This window comes from Pleurodeles waltl, chromosome 4_1, assembly GCF_031143425.1.
Source record: "Pleurodeles waltl isolate 20211129_DDA chromosome 4_1, aPleWal1.hap1.20221129, whole genome shotgun sequence".
In the NCBI taxonomy this organism is placed as follows: domain Eukaryota; kingdom Metazoa; phylum Chordata; class Amphibia; order Caudata; family Salamandridae; genus Pleurodeles; species Pleurodeles waltl.
Window position 1 is genome coordinate 857,291,279 of NC_090442.1, and position 17,928 is coordinate 857,309,206.

Here is a 17,928-nt window from a genome sequence, read left to right on the forward strand (position 1 = left end):
GTGGGCTGCATGGCACCACCTACCGGCAGTCTGAGGTACTGCTCAAAAGTTAAGTTTCCAGTTCTAGTCTGATGCCTGGGAAATATTCAGAATGAGAGGAATCTGCTTCTATATAGAGTCTCTACCAGAAGGAGAGCTATTGAAGGTAAGTAGCTTGATCAGTAGTGCCTCTGTTGAAAAACACATGTAATTTCTAGTCACTGTATCGCATTGTACTTTGTTTTGCTTGTTGGTTTTTCATGCAGTTACCTTTCCTAGGAAATTTGAAGCCCTCTATAATGATTGTTAAATATGTTTTCTCAATACATTTCAATTATATTAAATTGTTTACCTTTATGTTTGGTTTCACTAGTCACAGTCTGATGAGAAAGCCTTGATTGCCAAATTACACCAGCACATCATAGCTCTCCAGGTCAGTGAAGCTACAGCACTTGGGAAACTGGAAGCCGCTGTAGCGAAACTGCAGAAGTTAGAAGCATGCAATTTACGTCTAGAACAGAAGCTTGATGGCAAAGAGCAGGCCTTATACTTTGCTCGCCTGGAAGGTAGAAACAGAGCAAAACATCTGCGCCAGACTGTCCAGTCATTACGGCAGCAGTTCAGTGGAGCTCTGCCTCTGGCCCAGCAAGAAAAATTCTCTAAGACCATGATTGAGCTACAGAACGACAAACTTAAGATCATGCAGGAAATGCAACAAGCACAGCAGGATCGTACAGCAACCGAGAACCGGGCTCTTGAATTGGAAGTGAAACTGAAGGGCTTGGAGGAGCTACTGTCCACTTTAAAGGATACCAGAGGTGCACAGAAGGTTTGTTGCTTTATTAAGTTTGAGAATTTTCTTTTCTCTTCGTCATAGACAATTGGTATGTACAGGGAGTGCAGAATTATTAGGCAAGTTGTATTTTTGAGGATTAATTTTATTATTGAACAACAACCATGTTCTCAATGAACCCAAAAAACTCATTAATATCAAAGCTGAATATTTTTGGAAGTAGTTTTTAGTTTGTTTTTAGTTTTAGCTATGTTAGGGGGATATCTGTGTGTGCAGGTGACTATTACTGTGCATAATTATTAGGCAACTTAACAAAAAAAAAATATATACCCATTTCAATTATTTATTATTACCAGTGAAACCAATATAACATCTCAACATTCACAAATATACATTTCTGACATTCAAAAACAAAACAAAAACAAATTGGTGACCAATATAGCCACCTTTCTTTGCAAGGACACTCAAAAGCCTGCCATCCATGGATTCTGTCAGTGTTTTGATCTGTTCACCATCAACATTGCGTGCAGCAGCAACCACAGCCTCCCAGACACTGTTCAGAGAGGTGTACTGTTTTCCCTCCTTGTAAATCTCACATTTGATGATGGACCACAGGTTCTCAATGGGGTTCAGATCAGGTGAACAAGGAGGCCATGTCATTAGATTTCCTTCTTTTATACCCTTTCTTGCCAGCCACGCTGTGGAGTTCTTGGACGCGTGTGATGGAGCATTGTCCTGCATGAAAATCATGTTTTTCTTGAAGGATGCAGACTTCTTCCTGTACCACTGCTTGAAGAAGGTGTCTTCCAGGAACTGGCAGTAGGACTGGGAGTTGAGCTTGACTCCATCCTCAACCCAAAAAGGCCCCACAAGCTCATCTTTGATGATACCAGCCCAAACCAGTACTCCACCTCCACCTTGCTGGCGTCTGAGTCGGACTGGAGCTCTCTGCCCTTTACCAATCCAGCCACGGGCCCATCCATCTGGCCCATCAAGACTCACTCTCATTTCATCAGTCCATAAAACCTTAGAAAAATCAGTCTTGAGATATTTATTGGCCCAGTCTTGACGTTTCAGCTTGTGTGTCTTGTTCAGTGGTGGTCGTCTTTCAGCCTTTCTTACCTTGGCCATGTCTCTGAGTATTGCACACCTTGTGCTTTTCGTCACTCCAGTGATGTTGCAGCTCTGAAATATGGCCAAACTGGTGGCAAGTGGCATCGTGGCAGCTGCACGCTTGACTTTTCTCAGTTCATGGGCAGTTATTTTGCGCCTTGGTTTTTCCACACGCTTCTTGCGACCCTGTTGACTATTTTGAATGAAACGCTTGATTGTTCGATGATCACGCTTCAGAAGCTTTGCAATTTTAAGAGTGCTGCATCCCTCTGCAAGATATCTCACTATTTTTGACTTTTCGGAGCCTGTCAAGTCCTTCTTTTGACCCATTTTGCCAAAGGAAAGGAAGTTGCCTAATAATTATGCACACCTGATATAGGGTGTTGATGTCATTAGACCACACCCCTTCTCATTACAGAGATGCACATCACCTAATATGCTTAATTGGTAGTAGGCTTTCGAGCCTATACAGCTTGGAGTAAGACAACATGCATAAAGAGGATGATGTGGTCAAAATACTCATTTGCCTAATAATTCTGCACTCCCTGTATAAGTATTCATCTGACATATGTCTTTGCAAAACAAATTGATGCACAATGCCTAATTCGGAATGGCTGTTATATGAAATAGTCTCTTTTCTGAAGTCGACTGTCAGTTATTTTTATGATTGTTACAAATTGCAGCAGTGGTGAGAACAAACCAGCACAAACCCCCCAACAGTGTATGGCCACTATCAAACAGTACTAGTAGTGGGTGCTATCACAGACAACACTCCTGGTGCAACAAAGTGTGAGAAATTGAAATTAGAACAGTAATCACCATGTACAAAGTGCTATCAAGACAACACTAATCACCAAGTTTTACTCTGGATCACTACACTTAAATAGATCAACCAAAGAATGTTTAGTTACAAAAAATGGTGCAAACATTTTATTACAACAGCTTAATACACAAAAAGAGTTTTGTTAAAAAAGTAGAGATCAAAAATGATGTTACATATAGAAAACAATACAAAGATCTCACAATCATATACTGATCAAATATAAATGACCAAAGTGCAACAATTGTGCACCCACTTAACACAATGTAGGGCAACATATGAATAGTTAAGGCAATGCAAGACACAATAAACTACAGTTGGTCATTTGTTGTGATGATGTCCAATTAAGTTACACATCCAACACATGTTGCGTCTAAAGAAACTTCCTCAGGGCTGTTGGAATACATGAAAATTATAAATGCCCACATGTAGTCATCCATACAGTCACTCAAAAGTTAAAAAGTCAAACACAAAAAGTATTTCAGAATGGTGACACCCTCACACAAAAAAAAAAAAAAAAAATCCACTCACTAAACTAGATAAAGTATCCATTGCACAGTGTGGGAAAGACAAAGACCACAACCAGAAGGGAGTGAAGATGAACATAAAATGCCCATAAGTGATATCACCAGGTAATCCACATATCACCCAAAGAACCTATGTTTGCCTTTTTGGCAGCTTGTTGCTTTTTACCGTAATGATTACTATGACAAGATGATGTGCCTATAACCATTGTGGCTTGTGTTTTTGCAAGGCTCTTTGGATGATATGCATAATTATATGGATAATGCCCTTATAATTTGCCTTTCCTTGCAATATAACTTAGTCAATGATGTCCCATTATTCTGTGCTCCACTCCTGCATGATTCCAGTGGTACTACTGCTAACAGTAAATCAAGGTTTTACTGAGTTATGGCAAATGGGTGAACAGACTAGACAAAAACCATCAAGGGGGAGTCTCAGTAGAATAACTGGGCGGTATGATCCACTGTTTAGTGACTTTGAACTACATTTTATGTTACAGATGCTGTGTAATGCCCATTAAATCTGTCACATAATATCTTGAGCCCCAGCTAGCCATACCTCCTGGATGTTTACTGACTTAACAGGGTGATATCTGGGTCACCCATGAAGAGAGTGTGTGTCGTTTTTGTAACAACTAGTGTAGCATTGTTTTTGCCTTTTAACAGGTCATTGAATGGCAGAAGAAAATGGAAGACCTTCGTCTACATGAACTAAAACTGAATCGAGAGTTGGTCAAGAAGAAGGAAGAGATTAACTATTTAAATAACATAATTTCTGAACATGAGCGCCTTATCAGTAGCCTCGAAGAAGGAATTGTACAGCAAAGCAAGGTTCAGTATACAGCCATACCCTATTATGTACAATTAACGCACTGCACATTGTTTTTATTTTTTAACACAATTTGAATTGGTTTGGAAGTTGAAAATCTTCTGAAATCTATCTATGTATTCACCACACCGCAAATTCTAGGAATTTTTCACATCAGATTTAGATTTGCAAATCTATTTTTTGTTTTAAATGATTTGTTTTAGCAGCAAATATTTGTCTGATAAATCTAGTAATTTTTGACACCACAATCCCATTTTTTTTTGCAAATGATCACTTCGCTTTTTATTGTTTCTTTTGAAGTTTCGTAGTCAGTGTTGGAGTTCATGCACCACAGTATCTTTAACTTGCTTGCTATATTTCTTTTTCAATCTATTATTATTCCCTCTGTACCTTTTTTCCTTTTAGTTCACTGTGTTACGTCATTTCACTCTGTCAACCCTTTTTACTTTTTTTGTCTGTAAATTATCTGAGTCAGTCTATTTTGTTTCTCTACAGTTTGTTTTTTAATCGTCCCCTACTGTACATCCTCAAAGGGGTCTATTAACTCTTTTGCTATCAAAAGATTAACGTTTCGGACAGGCGAGAAAACATGTGTTAAGCAGTTGTCAGAGGCAACTGGGACAGAATATCTAATTAAAGGGTTTGGCATGAAGGCTCAATTAATGCTAGTTGGATTAGGATCCTGTGTACATGTGTAGGGTGATTGATACTGACAAATAGGTGTAGTGAGTGGTGTTGAGATTGATGAGTTACAGAATCTAATGACCAAGACATAGAAATGTTTTCTTCTTGAAAAAATGAAGAGGGGTAGAAATAAACCTGATATCTGTAATCGGCATGGGAGTTTACAGTGTGACGTGATAAGACAGAAAAAAATCAAGCTAGTTTGTTTTTGAGGCTGAAGAAAATTAAGTAGAGTGAGTGTTATAGGTTTCCAAATATACACCAAAACATTTATGAAGCACCTTGATAGGGATGACTTTTTCAGCTAAGCCAATTGGGAACTTTGTGCAGATGTGAAGGAGGGATCTGAACCTGGTGGCAGATGCTTCCTGATGTCAGAAATCTTCAAAGGTCTCCATAAGTTTCCAAAGCTGGCCACATGCTCGCAACCTTTCTCAGGAAAAAAAGACAGCCTCTGAAATTGCTATTCACTTGCTTTCTGTCCCTCACCTGACCTTTTGAATTTAACACCTATAGGCCTCCACCACCATAACATCTTTCTCTACATATAGTAGTGGGATAGTACTATAGATTATTTTAGGCCCATAGAATAAGTGAAATGAGACTGATAACCTACCTTTTCAGTTTCATGAAGAGCGACAGATGGCATGGGACCAGAGAGAAGTAGAAATGGAACGCCAGCTAGACATGTATGAACATCAACAAAATGAAGTTCTCAGCACTGCTCGAAAGGTAATTAAAAAAAATTGATGGATCATGTGATGTAATATTGTTACACTTCCTTTCAAGATGTTTTACTTTGGTATTCATATATGTCTCACCTTCCAGTTTGAAGAAGCTACCGGCTCATTACCAGACTCCAGTTTACCTCTACCTCAACAACTTGATCTAGCATTGCACAAAATTAAAGAGCACATTCGAACAATCCTTGAAACTCGTGCTGCCTGCCAAACATTAGAAGAAGTGAGTACAACATAATAATAGCTTGTTTTATTTCATTTCTGTTCATACAAAATAATTCAACTACTGAACCTTAAGTAAAAATGTGTTTTTTTTTTACTGCATGCGGTTTCCTGACATTTGAGTAATGAGGGTGGCCTAGAACATTTCTTTGGTACTGCACATCATCAGTTTAATCTCTAAGATTTCATCAGTTTCCTTTTCTGCACCAAAGGAGTCAGTCCCAGAAAAATGTATCAATGGTCATGCAGCTTTAATTTTTATTTGTTTATAAAAGATGTTTGACTTATAAAAAGCTGCATCAATGTCAAAAAAATATTGAGACTGTTGGGACTGAAAAAGTCCTCTACATGGGAAAGACGGGCAGCCCTGTCCTGAGTACCTAACTGTACTGTTGTCTGGATCCCTAATGCTGACTTTGTCATAGGACTGTACACCATGCCAGTCTCATGGATTACTGTCTTGTAGGACCAGAAGGTGCACCCAGACCACTACAGTCATAGTGGTGAAAGGCTCCTGCCTGCAACAGCAGTTGAGCAGCATGCGTGTAGTGGTGGCAGAATACTGTGTTGTGACCAATACTAATAAACAGGACATTTTTGCCCTGTGTCACTGGAATGAAGCATAAAGGATCACTCACTATTTAAAAAAATGCACTAAGTTTGCTTAACTCACCGCCTACATCAGGTAGATGTGTGGTACTGCTTAGCGTAGGAGTAGTGACTGTGCTCTGAATGTATATGTGCCTGGGAAGGGTACAATACAGGGATAGAGCTGTACTGTGTAGTGCATGTGTGGATAGTACATGTACTGAGTGCTTGTATGCCTGAGAGGAATACATTGCATGGAATATGTAGTGCTGTGCAGTGCATGTGTGAATAAAGCATGTGCTTGAGTATATGGGTAATTGCCTGAATACAATACATGAAAGGTGAAGTGTTGTGCAGTGCACATGTTAAATGTCTGTGCTGGCAGTGTGTGTATTTGTAAAGAGTACACCCTGGTTGAATATAGAAAAGCTTCAGTGCACTCAGAGGGGTCATTAAGAGGTTGGCAGGCAGCGGACGCCGCCCGCCAAACTTTTCCCGCCCTCAGACCACCTGTGCGGCCTGAACCCCACCGGCCCTCCTAGGACTTCACCGCAGAGCCTTAACATAGACACTGGCTCCTAATGGAGCCGACGCCAATGTGGCAGTGCAGCGGGTGCAGCAGCACCCGTCGCGCATTCCACTGTCTAATTCGGGCAGAGGAATGCGCAATGGGGCTGTGCATGGGGGCCCCAAAAACCACCGGGGCCGAGGGGCTGCTGGCTTACGACAGCCTGGCGGTGTTGGTAGTCTGACCGTGGTGGCTCCGCCACGGAGTGCATGGGTATTTCTAAGGATACAATGCATGGAGGAAAGTGCTGGACTGAAAGTGTGCTGTGAATGTACACTGAGTAGATGTGCCTGCAATTGTACATTACATGGAGGACTCTGGGTTCCATTTTAAGAAGCCCAGACCTGCCTGGTGAAGAGGAATACCCCTATACAGATTTGTGTAGTGCTACATTCCTGTGAGCTGGGTGGGAATATGTGGACACATCTTAGAAATGGAAATGGCTAAGAGAATCAAAAAGAGTAGTGCTTTGGTCTGAGATTACCTTTTGATGCACATATCACTGTGGCTGACATCCAGGTGTGAACTCTGTCCACAACACAGTTCATGGGAGTGACCAATCAGCTTCAGAGTTGTGCCTTCTGTGACAAACATATTTCATGGAGGAAGATGAAAAGGAAAAGTTCAAATGAAGCGGAACCCCAATTTAAAACTTCAAAGACCCAGACACTAAATTACATTTGATCTCTGGAAAAGGACGATTAGAAGGTGAGGTTGAGTCCCCAGAAAATTGTTATCTTCCAATCCGATCGGGCTGTATGAGAAGGGCAAAGTCTGCAAGACTTTTGTCTGCGACCAGGACTGGAGGCCAAGGCCTGCTAGTCTCCCTGCTTGGTGAGGGAAAGAAGGAAGGTTCCTCTTTTGACATGACCTAACCCCCGCCACCCCCCCCACACACACACACACTTTTTGCCTGGTTTGTGATGCACTTTCACTTAAAGTGCACTGGGGACCTGTTTATTTTTCCCAATTGACAAACCTTTAGTTACCACTATAAGCCTCTAGTAAATGGTACTACTGGGACCTAGGGCATGGGGTACTAAAGTAAGCCCCCTGATGGCTGCAGCACGAATTTTGCCACCCTTAGGGACCCTCTCACTGAGTGCATACAGTGCTTCTTTCGCAGGCTGCGCGTCCTGGTGCAGGACTAAAATGAAAACACAACATGCCACATAGCCTGTGTGCCCTGTCCCCTTTACACTGCATGTGATATATGTAAGCCACCCTTCTAGCAGACCTTCCAGTCCTAGATTACACGTGAAGGCATAGGTGCATGAGCAAACGTGCCCCTGCTATGTCTGTCAGTTCTCAGGCATAGTAAGTGAACAGTGAAGCCATTTTAAGTACGTGTGCTGAACACTAATCATTATGAGTTCCCCAGCTACATGATGGCTTCACTGACAATAGGGATGTTTCATATCAAACATCTTGTATGAATAAACCCTCACTGAATCCAGTGATGGATTTATTGATACATGAACTTAGAAGGTACCTTAGAGGTTCCCCCTGAAAACCTACCAACTCCTAGCATGGGCACTGGCTGGTCAAAACCAGTACAGCCACCTTAAACCGAGTTCTGGCCCCCTGAGGTGAGAACCAATGCTCTTGAGGACTGAGAACAAAGGCATTCTCTGGGCAGAAATCTGACCTCTCCCAGGCAGGATGGACTTTCCAGGGCGAGGAACCTCAAAGTCCTTGCCGCCTTTGTAATGTGACCCAGACCTCACCAAATTTTGGAGGATGCCGACCCCCAGTTCCTGACCGCACTTTTAGCAACATGACTGGCAGGAAAATTAGGTTAATTAGGAGTGCCCACTTCATGCCAGTCTTACCCCTAGGGTCGACGAGCTGAAGTGGACTCTACTTCTTACATTCCTATATCTTACATGGAAGGAATTAGGCCAATTAGGTTAGGGCTATGCCACTTCTCAGAGGAAATGATCATAAGAAGGATGTAGTCACCCTAAAGGTGAGTAGTCTGTTGGCTACCGCTTGGCACTCCCTATAACTCCCTTAAATTGAGCATTTATGTGGCAGCCCTGAATACTATAATCAGATTCCTGTCGACTTAAGAATAGCTGGACAACACAGAAATCACCCAGCAGAGGAAACTGAAGCCAACAACTGACTTGGCCCCAGCCCTACCTACCTGTCTACAGGCTTCAAAGATCCTAGACCTAGAAGACGACTTGTCCGGCAGCCCAGCAACCTCTAAAGCCCTGGGAGGACTGCCTGCCTTCGAAAAAAGACAAGAACTCCAGTGGACAACAGACCTGTCCAAAATAAACCATCTCTAAAGAAGAAGAAGTCTGCTGGAGTAACTGCAAATCTGCAGCCTGGAACCACATCTGCTCCCAATGCCCCTGGCCCGAGTCCAAGTGGCCCACCAGTCCATTGAAGGTTCCCCAGCGCTTCTGACCAAGAGTCCATCATGGGCTGACCCCTGCTGGACTCCACAGTGACGCCTGCAGCCTGTATCTGAGGATTCCCCCTGACCGCGACGGACCAGGTAAGCTGTTATCGATGCCAAAAGACACCCCTGCACCTGGAGCCCGGGTCTTGGGGAGCTGGACCGTCAGTGTCCCCACAACTCCTGACATCTCTGCTTATTTGGGCAACTGTGGGTTGACCTCAGCCGGCCTCCTGGACAGAGCCTGCAGCCTGTTTCTGAAATGGATCTACTCCATTGAATAACCTTGGGTGCTCAACGCTTTGTTGGCACTCTGTACCCAGCTGCCCCTGTGCTGCAGAGGGTGTAAGTTTGATGCTGCCTTGTGGCCCCACTTGTACTTACCCCAGCTCTAGGAGATTGACCTCTGACCCTGCTTTACTCACCTTTGAGCATGGCTTCAGCGGATACCCCCTGTCTCTGTTGGATAGCATTGTGTGCCTGATGCTGTGTTGGCATTCTGCACCCGGCCGCCCCTGTGCCACTGAGGGTGTAAGTTTTCTGCTGCCTTGCCCACCCTCCTACCCCTAACCTCAGTGCTACCTCAGTCCCAGAAGACCAACCTCTGGCACCGTTTGTATTTACTTGGAAGCAGCACGTCTTCATTCTCCCCAAGTCTCCATTGATTAACATTGGGCACCGACGCCGACGCCGACTTTGACCTTTGCACCCATTCACCCCCATGCCGCTGTGGATGCACTCTTGGTACCAACCTGAAGCTTGCCTGCTGTTAGTCTAAAACCCTGAAGACTGGGATTGTAAGTTGTCTTACTTACTTGCGAAACTGCATCCTTGTTTTTCTCCTATAGGTTAACATTAAAGACTCTGATTTTTGAAACAGCAAAGTATGTTTATTTAAAAAAACACTTACCTGATAATAAAGTTATTTGGTTCAAACTATATATAAAAGCATGATCTTGGATTTATTCTTTGTGTGTCTCATTTATTGCCTCTATATGTACAACAAATGCTTAATCCGACTCCTTGATAAGGCTAACTGCTCGCCCACACTACCACAAAAAGAGCAGTAGGCCTAACTTTTTCTGCCTTTGCAAGCTTATGAGGATCCGCTGAACTCTTTGTACATTGTACTTCATATCTGATAGAGACTTCTAGTTGCAGACGTCAGACTGTATCCGGAGATTTTTCTTCAAGCAGTGCTCATGCACGCTGTCAGGTGGTGTAGGTCGACTCCACGTCTCTCATTGGCATCGTGGTCGTATATATAGGTGCCACCTCGGCGTGCTGACGTCAGTTCTTTTCTTTCCGTGCCATGCGCACATCTGTAGAGAGGTACCCTTAGTAGTTTTTTTTACTAGCTTTAACCTTTTTGTCATCATTTTTTACTCTTTCAGTGCGCCGAGGGATGTTACAGAAGACCGGGTTTAAACCGTGTGACTCCTGTCACCGAATGATGTCAGTGACGGATCTGCTTGTGGTGTCTTGTGGTGTCTGGAGTGTGACCACGACCTGAAGTCGTGCTCCGAGTGCTGGGCCATGAACCTGAAATCTTTGAGAGAGCAGCCCATGAAGCTCATGACAACCCAGCGCTCAACTCTGCATTGCTCCCGGTCTCGTTTGAGAGGACGGTGACCCAGCGCTCAACTCTGCATTGCTCCCGGTCTCGTTTGAGAGGACGGTCACAAGACCGCTCGTGGAGTCACCACCATTCTTCATTGTCCCACTCCAAGTCTTGGGGACACTCGGGCCACAAAAAGAAGAAGGCCAAATGTTCTTCGACTTCGCCCGGTTGCTTGGCCTCTGCCTGAGTTGCCGGGAGCCGGAGCCACCCCTGCCCAGCTGAGGGAGTATTATGAAGCCATGCGCCTTATCTATGGGCAGACCCCCCCCCCCCCCACACCTTCAGGGCATGGAGGATCGGATGGGGGCACCTTGGGTTCCACACCAGTGGCTTCGTCTGCGGCTCCGGCCACTGAGGACTGCCCTCCCCCGGATCCATTATCTGAACCATGCCAGTGCTGGTCATGCCAACTTGACCTTCCCCGTCAAAGATGTCAACGCGCCCGACGCCAGTTGGCCCCACAATCAACGTCGACCCAATCCTTATCCCCGACAACCAAGAGACGGATCCATCTTCGATGGGGTCTTCTCACCCCAGGTTGGAATCTGACCCTTTTTACTGTAGGTACGGGGAAGGTTTGGAAGTGTTGCTGGACTCTCTAGAATACCAGCTAGACAACCCTGAATTGGACTGAGCACAGGAATTGAGTGAGGCTAGTGGTCTGGATACTTCTCCAGATGCTAGCATGCTTTCTTCCCCTACCGTAGCTGCAAAGGAGGGAGCATCATATTCAATGGTGGTTAGTAGGGCAGCTGAGGTCCTCGGCCTCAAGATTTCTACTGTGGTAGTCAGGACTAACCTCCTGACTGAGGTGCTTTAGCCTTGGAATTTCCACTTCGGAACTCCTTTTCCCCTTCAATGAAGCCCTCACGGATGTCCTTCTGGGTACCTGGTCCAGACCCAAGACAGGGGCTCCTGTGAATAGGACAATCGCCCGCCGCCATCGGCCTGTACTGAAAGACCCTAAATTCCTGTCTCAACACCCTACACCTGAGAGCCTTCTCATCTAGGCTTCTTCCTCATCTGGCGCATTCCCATCCCTCCCCCCCTTGGCCCACCCCCACCCCGCCATATTGGGAATCAAAATAAAAAAGACTGGACCTTCTTGGAAAGAAGATGTTTTCTTCCTCCAGTCTGGCATTGCGGTCCGTGAACACTGCATGCCTCTTGGGCCGCTTCACCTATTCCTTATGGGATACGGTTGCGCAGGTGTTGCCGCTGGGCCCGGAGGAGACCCGGGCCATCATCTCCCAAGCTGTAGCTGATGGGAGGGATGCGGGCAAGTTCACAATACGTTGTGGGCTGGACACTACCAACTCACTGGGTAGATCGGTTGCGTCAAGTGTGGCCTTACGGTGCCATACTTGGCTGAGGACATCTGGCTTTTCAGTGGATGTTCAACAGTCTCTCATGGACATGCCCTTCGATGGCACCCATCTCTTCGGGGACAAAATGGACTTGGCGCTACGGCTTGGTCCCTTGGCCTCGCAGCTGCACTCGCCCAGCACAGTCCACTTTTTTCCCCATTCGTGCCCAGGGAAAGGGCTCCCTCCTGCATCCTGTCCCTGCCAGCCTCCGAGCTGCACTTGCTGCACAGACACTGGCTGGGAATGCAGAATCCCACGGGCTCATGGATCAGGGAGCCAGAGATCTTCCCAGGCCACCCCTGCTGCAGCCTCCGAACCCTCCTAGTCAGTCGCACCATCCTGGACCAGTTGGAGGCCGGATCCGCCATTGCCTGCCCCACTGAGAATCCATGGCGACGGACAGGTGGGTTTTGTAAATAGTCTGAAGGGGCTACTCCCTCCCCTTCGAGACTGTGCCTCTGACCATGCCACTGTCTTACAACTGTTTATCGGAGGATCATCTGGCACTTCTCTGCAAGGTATTTGCAGTTCTTGTGGCCAAGGGAGCCATAGAGAGGGTCTCTGCGCCAGAAGTAGGTTGTGGTTGTTATTCCTGATGCCCAAGAAAGACAAAGGCCTTCATCCTATCCTAGACATCCAGGCACTCAATGTCTTCCTCAGGAAGGAGAAGTTCAAAATGCTCACCCTGGCTCATGTCCTGTTTGCCCTGGACCCTGGAGACTGGAAGGTAGCGTTGGACTTCCAGGACGACTACTTCCATGTACCCATCTTGCCTGCCCACAGATGCTACTTGCGATTTGTGGTAGGTCATGAGCACTTTCAATTTACTGTGCTCCTCTTTGGTCTTACCAGCTCCCCTTGTGTGTTCACGAAAGTGATGGTGGTTGGGTTTTCCCCCTGCCTCAACGACTGGCTGTTGATGGCGAGCAGGCCCCAGACAGTTGACTCCCACCTTCAGACGACTGTGAAACTCATGCACTCGTTTGGGTTTGCTATAAATATGTTAAAATCACACCTGACTCCTTCTCAGATGCTCCCCTTCATCGGAGCTGTACTGGACACAGTGCGGTTTCGGGCATTTCCTCCCAAAAAGCGAGTCCAGGCTATTCATGCTATGATACTGATGTCTCAGCCTCTATCCTGGAGTTTGGTGAGAATGATTCTGAGGCTGCTGGGCCTCATCGCCTGCTACATCCTGCTAGTGACACATGCCAGATGGCGTATTCAGGCTCTGCAGTGGGACCTGAAGTTTCAGTGGACGCAGCATCAGGGGAACCTCTCAGATGTGGTCCAGATCTCTGAGGGAACTGCACAAGATCTGCAGAGGTGGCTTTTGAATCACGATTTGTTCAATAGCATATCCCTCTCGCGTACCCAGCCAGCTCTTACAGTAGTGACAGATATGTCACTCCTGGGATGGGGCGGCCACATGGTAGAGACGGAGATCAGAGTTCTCTGGTCTCAGGCGGAGTCTGGACTCCACATCAGTCTTTTGGAGCTCTGGGCGATCAGGCTTGCATTGAAAGCATTCCCTCCCTTTCTAAAAGGGAAAGTGGTGCAGGTGTTCATTGACAACACCAACGCCATGTGATACTGCAACAAGCAGGGCGAAGTGGGGTTGTGGACCCTTTGTCAGGAGGCTCTAAGCCTCTGGACATGCTGGAGCACCAGGACATAACCCTGATGGTTCATCATCTGGCGGGCTCTCTGAACACCAGAGCAGACAAACTCAGCCATCGATTAATAGTCAATCACAAATGGCGTCTCCATCCAGAGGTGTCACAAGGCCTCTTTCAACATTGGGGAGAGCTTTGGTTAGATCTGTTCACATCTGCAGAGAACGTGCAACGCCAGCAGTTATGCGCATTGGAGTTTCCAAGGCGGCACTCGCTTTGCAACGCTTTTTGTCTCAAATGGCACTCAGGCCTCCTTTACGCCTTCCAGCCAATACCATGTCTCTGCCCAGAGTTCTGAAGAAGATTAAGAGCGACTGGGCCCAAGTGATCCTTGTGACTTCAGGCTGGGCACAAAGAGCATGGTATTCTGAGCTTGTGAGCATGGCTACAGATCATCCGATCAGACTGCCCCTTCAGGAGGATTTTCTGTCGTAGCAGCAGGGGACTGTTCTACACCCGAACCTGTCCAGTCTTCACATTCCTGCGTGGAGATTGAGCAGCAGCAGTTGACAGCTTTTGACCTTCCACCCGAAGTCTGTAATGTTATCTTGGCAGCCAGGCGTCCCTCCACTAAAACGGTATATGCCTGTCGTTGGCACAAATTTGTGGCATGGTGTACCAACAAGTCTGTTGATCCCCTTTCCATACCTCTGTCTGAGATTCTGCTGTTCATCCTCTCTTGTCCAGCAGGGCTCTGCATTGGGCACCCTTAAAGGCTACTTATCTGCCATCTCGGACTTTCTCAGATTGCCAGACAACCTTCCTTATTCAAGTCTCCCATTTTTGGGAGACTCCTTTAAAGAACTCACCCTTTTGTTTCTTCCGACCCCGTTCATTATGCTCCAACGGGATTTGAACCTGGTTGTTACCTACCTTACGTCTGCCCCTTTTGAGTTACTTCACTATTGTCCCCTCACATTAAAGATTGCTTTCCTGATTGCTATCACCTCTGCTCGCAGAGTGAGTGAGCTTCAAGCCCTTTCTTCGAAGCCATCATTTTTATCTGTCCTTCCTGACAAAGTGTTGCTTCGTACCAGGGCCTCCTTTCTTCCTAAGGTTGTTATGCCTTTTCATATAGGCCCCTCCATCTTTGCCTGCTTTTTACGCATCCCTAAATCCCTCTCATGAAGATGAAAGACTCCACCATCTGGATCCAAATGGAGCATTGGCATTCTACCTCAATCGTACTAAAGATTTCCGGATGGAGGATGAACTCTTAATAGGATATGTGGGTGCGAAGAAAGGGCGGGAGGTGCAGAAGCGAACCATCTCGCGATGGGTGGTGCTCTGCATCAAAATGTGCTGCGCTTTGGCAAAGAAGCAACCCCCGGAGGGTTTGCGTGCTCACTCTACCAGAGCAGCTGCTGCCACCGCACCGTTAGCATGCGGATTTCCTGTCCTGGACATCTGTCAGGCAGCAGAGTGGGCATATCTGACAGCTACTTTGGGTGTTTAGTCCGGCAGTACTTTCTAGTATGATCTTAGTTCGCAGCCCACTGCAGAGGGTGGGATTGCTTGTGTATCTATTCTAAGGTAAGGAATCTGCAACTAGAAGTCTCTATCCGATGAACACGTTACTTACCTTTGGTAACAATTTATCTGGGAGAGATATATTCTAGTTGCAGATTCCTTACTGACCTGCCCATCCTCCCTGCACTGCTGATTTCTAGGGACAGGGATTCCCCTTACAGGGCCCTAGTTCTGGTGCACCATTCTCAATGTTCTTCATGACGTCAGAGCGCTGGGTGGCGCTTATGTATGACCGCAACATCATCACAGCGACCACGTGGAGTTGACCGACTCTGTAGGAAACTAGCTCTGTATATACTACACCAAAATGAGGTACAATGTGCACAGAGTCCAGGGATTCCCCAGAGGCTTAACAGAGGCTAAAGTACATAATACTAACGTTCTCCCTTTTGTGGTAGTGTGGTCGAGCAGTTAGGCTCATCAGAGGGTAGTGCAAAGCCTTTGTTGTACACACGCAGTCAAGAAATGAGGCACACATTCAATGACTAACTTCAGGCCAATTGTTTTACATAGCAAAAATATATTTTGCTACTTTATTTCTAGAACCAGAAGGTCTTTGTTGCAGGTAAGTACAGTTGCCAATAGGTATGAAGCATATATATCAAATTTATTTTGTTTGGTTTTTGCAGATAAAGCAGTTTACAAGTAAGTAACACTTTTCAATTTCTGAAGTTGACAGTGCAATTTTCCATAGGAGTCAGTAAAGCCCTGAGGGGGATGTTAGTACAGAAAACCATTAAGTACATTACATGATTACAGTCTTCGGGGTTTAGGATGTCCACAGTTAAAAGTTTAGGCTGACCCAAAAGGTGCACCGCCAGCGACTCAGGACCGGCTGGGTGCAGGGGTCAAAGTTGGCATTGGTTTTGCAATGGGATCCTATGAGGACTGGGCGTGGTCAGTAGAAAGCAGATTGCAAGTACGTACCTGCGGTTCCAGGACACAGGCCTGAGGGGTTTAGGTCAGCACCGGGGGGGTGGGGGCACAGGTTCACACCAAACACACACCCTCAGCGGCTCAGGCGCAGCTGGGTTCAGGGTGCAAGCACAGAGCTGGGGGCCCAAAGCTTTTCACTAGGGGGACCCCGGTGGTCACAAAAGATGCTGCAGACTAGGTCCACGGAGTAGGTTCTGGGTAACCAAAGGCTGGGCAGGTAGGGGAGGCGCCGCCTGGACGTTGCTGGACCATTTTTCAGATTCCCCAAGGCCTGGGGGCTGCAGGTGCAGAGGTCTCCTTGGGTGTTGGGTAACTTTTTTGGATCCGGTGGAGGTCTGGAACGTCCTCTGGAATTCAGGCTGCAGGTGTCGTTGTGTTGGCCGGGAGGGGTCAATCCAGGGTGGACTTGAGGTTGGAATCGCCTGGGGACCTTTTCTGGACTGATCGGCCACCTGGACTTCAGGCCAGGGGCATCGGATGCAGAATGGCTAGGGCGATTCTAGAGTCCTTTTTGGAGGGATTTTCTTGACAGGGCTGCTGTCCTCAGGAGTTCCTGGTCCTCTGCTGGGCAGGCAGTCCTCTGGGATTTCGTAGCTGGTCCTGCAGGATGCGTCCCTTTTGCGGAGCAGGTGTCTTTGAAGCTGCAGACAGGCCAGTAGGTCTGGGGCCAAGTCAGTTGGCGTCTGGAGTCCTCACTGCTGGGGTTGGCTTGGAAGTCCTTCTTATTTCTTCTTTCTTCTTAAGGTCACCAGGAATCTGGTGAGTAAGGTTCAGGGGTGCTCCATAATACTAGATATAGGGGCGTTACCGGGGTCGTAGGGCAGTAGCCAATGGCTACTGTACCTGAGGGTGGCTACACTCTTCCTGTGCCCACTCCCTTTGGGGAGGGGGGCACATTGCTATCCCTATTGGTCCCTCCCCTCCAAACCAAATGGAGGATTCTGCAAGGAGGGAGTCACATCAGCTCTGGACACTTTAAGGGTGGTCCCAGCTGAAGTGGTCACTCCTCTTTGTTTTTCCTAATTTCCTGCAGGACCTGCGCTAAAAGAGGGGCTTGGTCTGAGGGGCAGTGTAGGAAAGTAGCCTCTTTCTAGCATGGTTACTCACACTTTTTGCCTGTTTGTCAGTGTGTTTGACTGTGTTCACTAGGATCCTGCTAACCAGGACCCAGTGATTATGCTCTCTCCTTTCTAACTTGGTAACTGTACCTTTTTCTCCCCACAATCGGCATACTGGTACACCCATGTAAGTCCCTAGTATTTGGTACCTAGGTACCCAGGGCATTGGGGTTCCAAGGGATCCCTATGGGCTGCAGCAGTTATTCTGCCACCCATAGGGAGTCCATGCAAAGGGTTCTGCAGGCCTGCCATCGCAGCCTGCGTGAAACGGGTGCATGCACCCGTTTTCACTAGCGGTCACTGCACCAGGTCACTGTAAGTCACCCCTGTGGTAGGCCCTTTCAGCCCAGAGGGCAGGGTGCAAGTACCTGTGTGTGTGAGGGCACTGTTGCACTAGGATAGGTGCCCCC

General features: G+C 46.7%; 1 protein-coding gene across 2 annotated transcripts in view; it reads left to right on the forward strand.

The window, feature by feature from the left end:
* Window positions 1-17,928, forward strand: part of CEP290 (centrosomal protein 290) — a 1,276,764-nt gene that overhangs the window by 620,747 nt on the left and 638,089 nt on the right. For both annotated transcript variants that reach the window (XM_069229617.1, XM_069229618.1), the window contains 4 exons: window positions 353-808; window positions 3,896-4,060; window positions 5,367-5,474; window positions 5,571-5,705. In XM_069229617.1, the coding sequence (XP_069085718.1) occupies window positions 353-808; window positions 3,896-4,060; window positions 5,367-5,474; window positions 5,571-5,705 (864 nt within the window). The remainder of the gene's footprint in view (window positions 1-352; window positions 809-3,895; window positions 4,061-5,366; window positions 5,475-5,570; window positions 5,706-17,928) is intronic.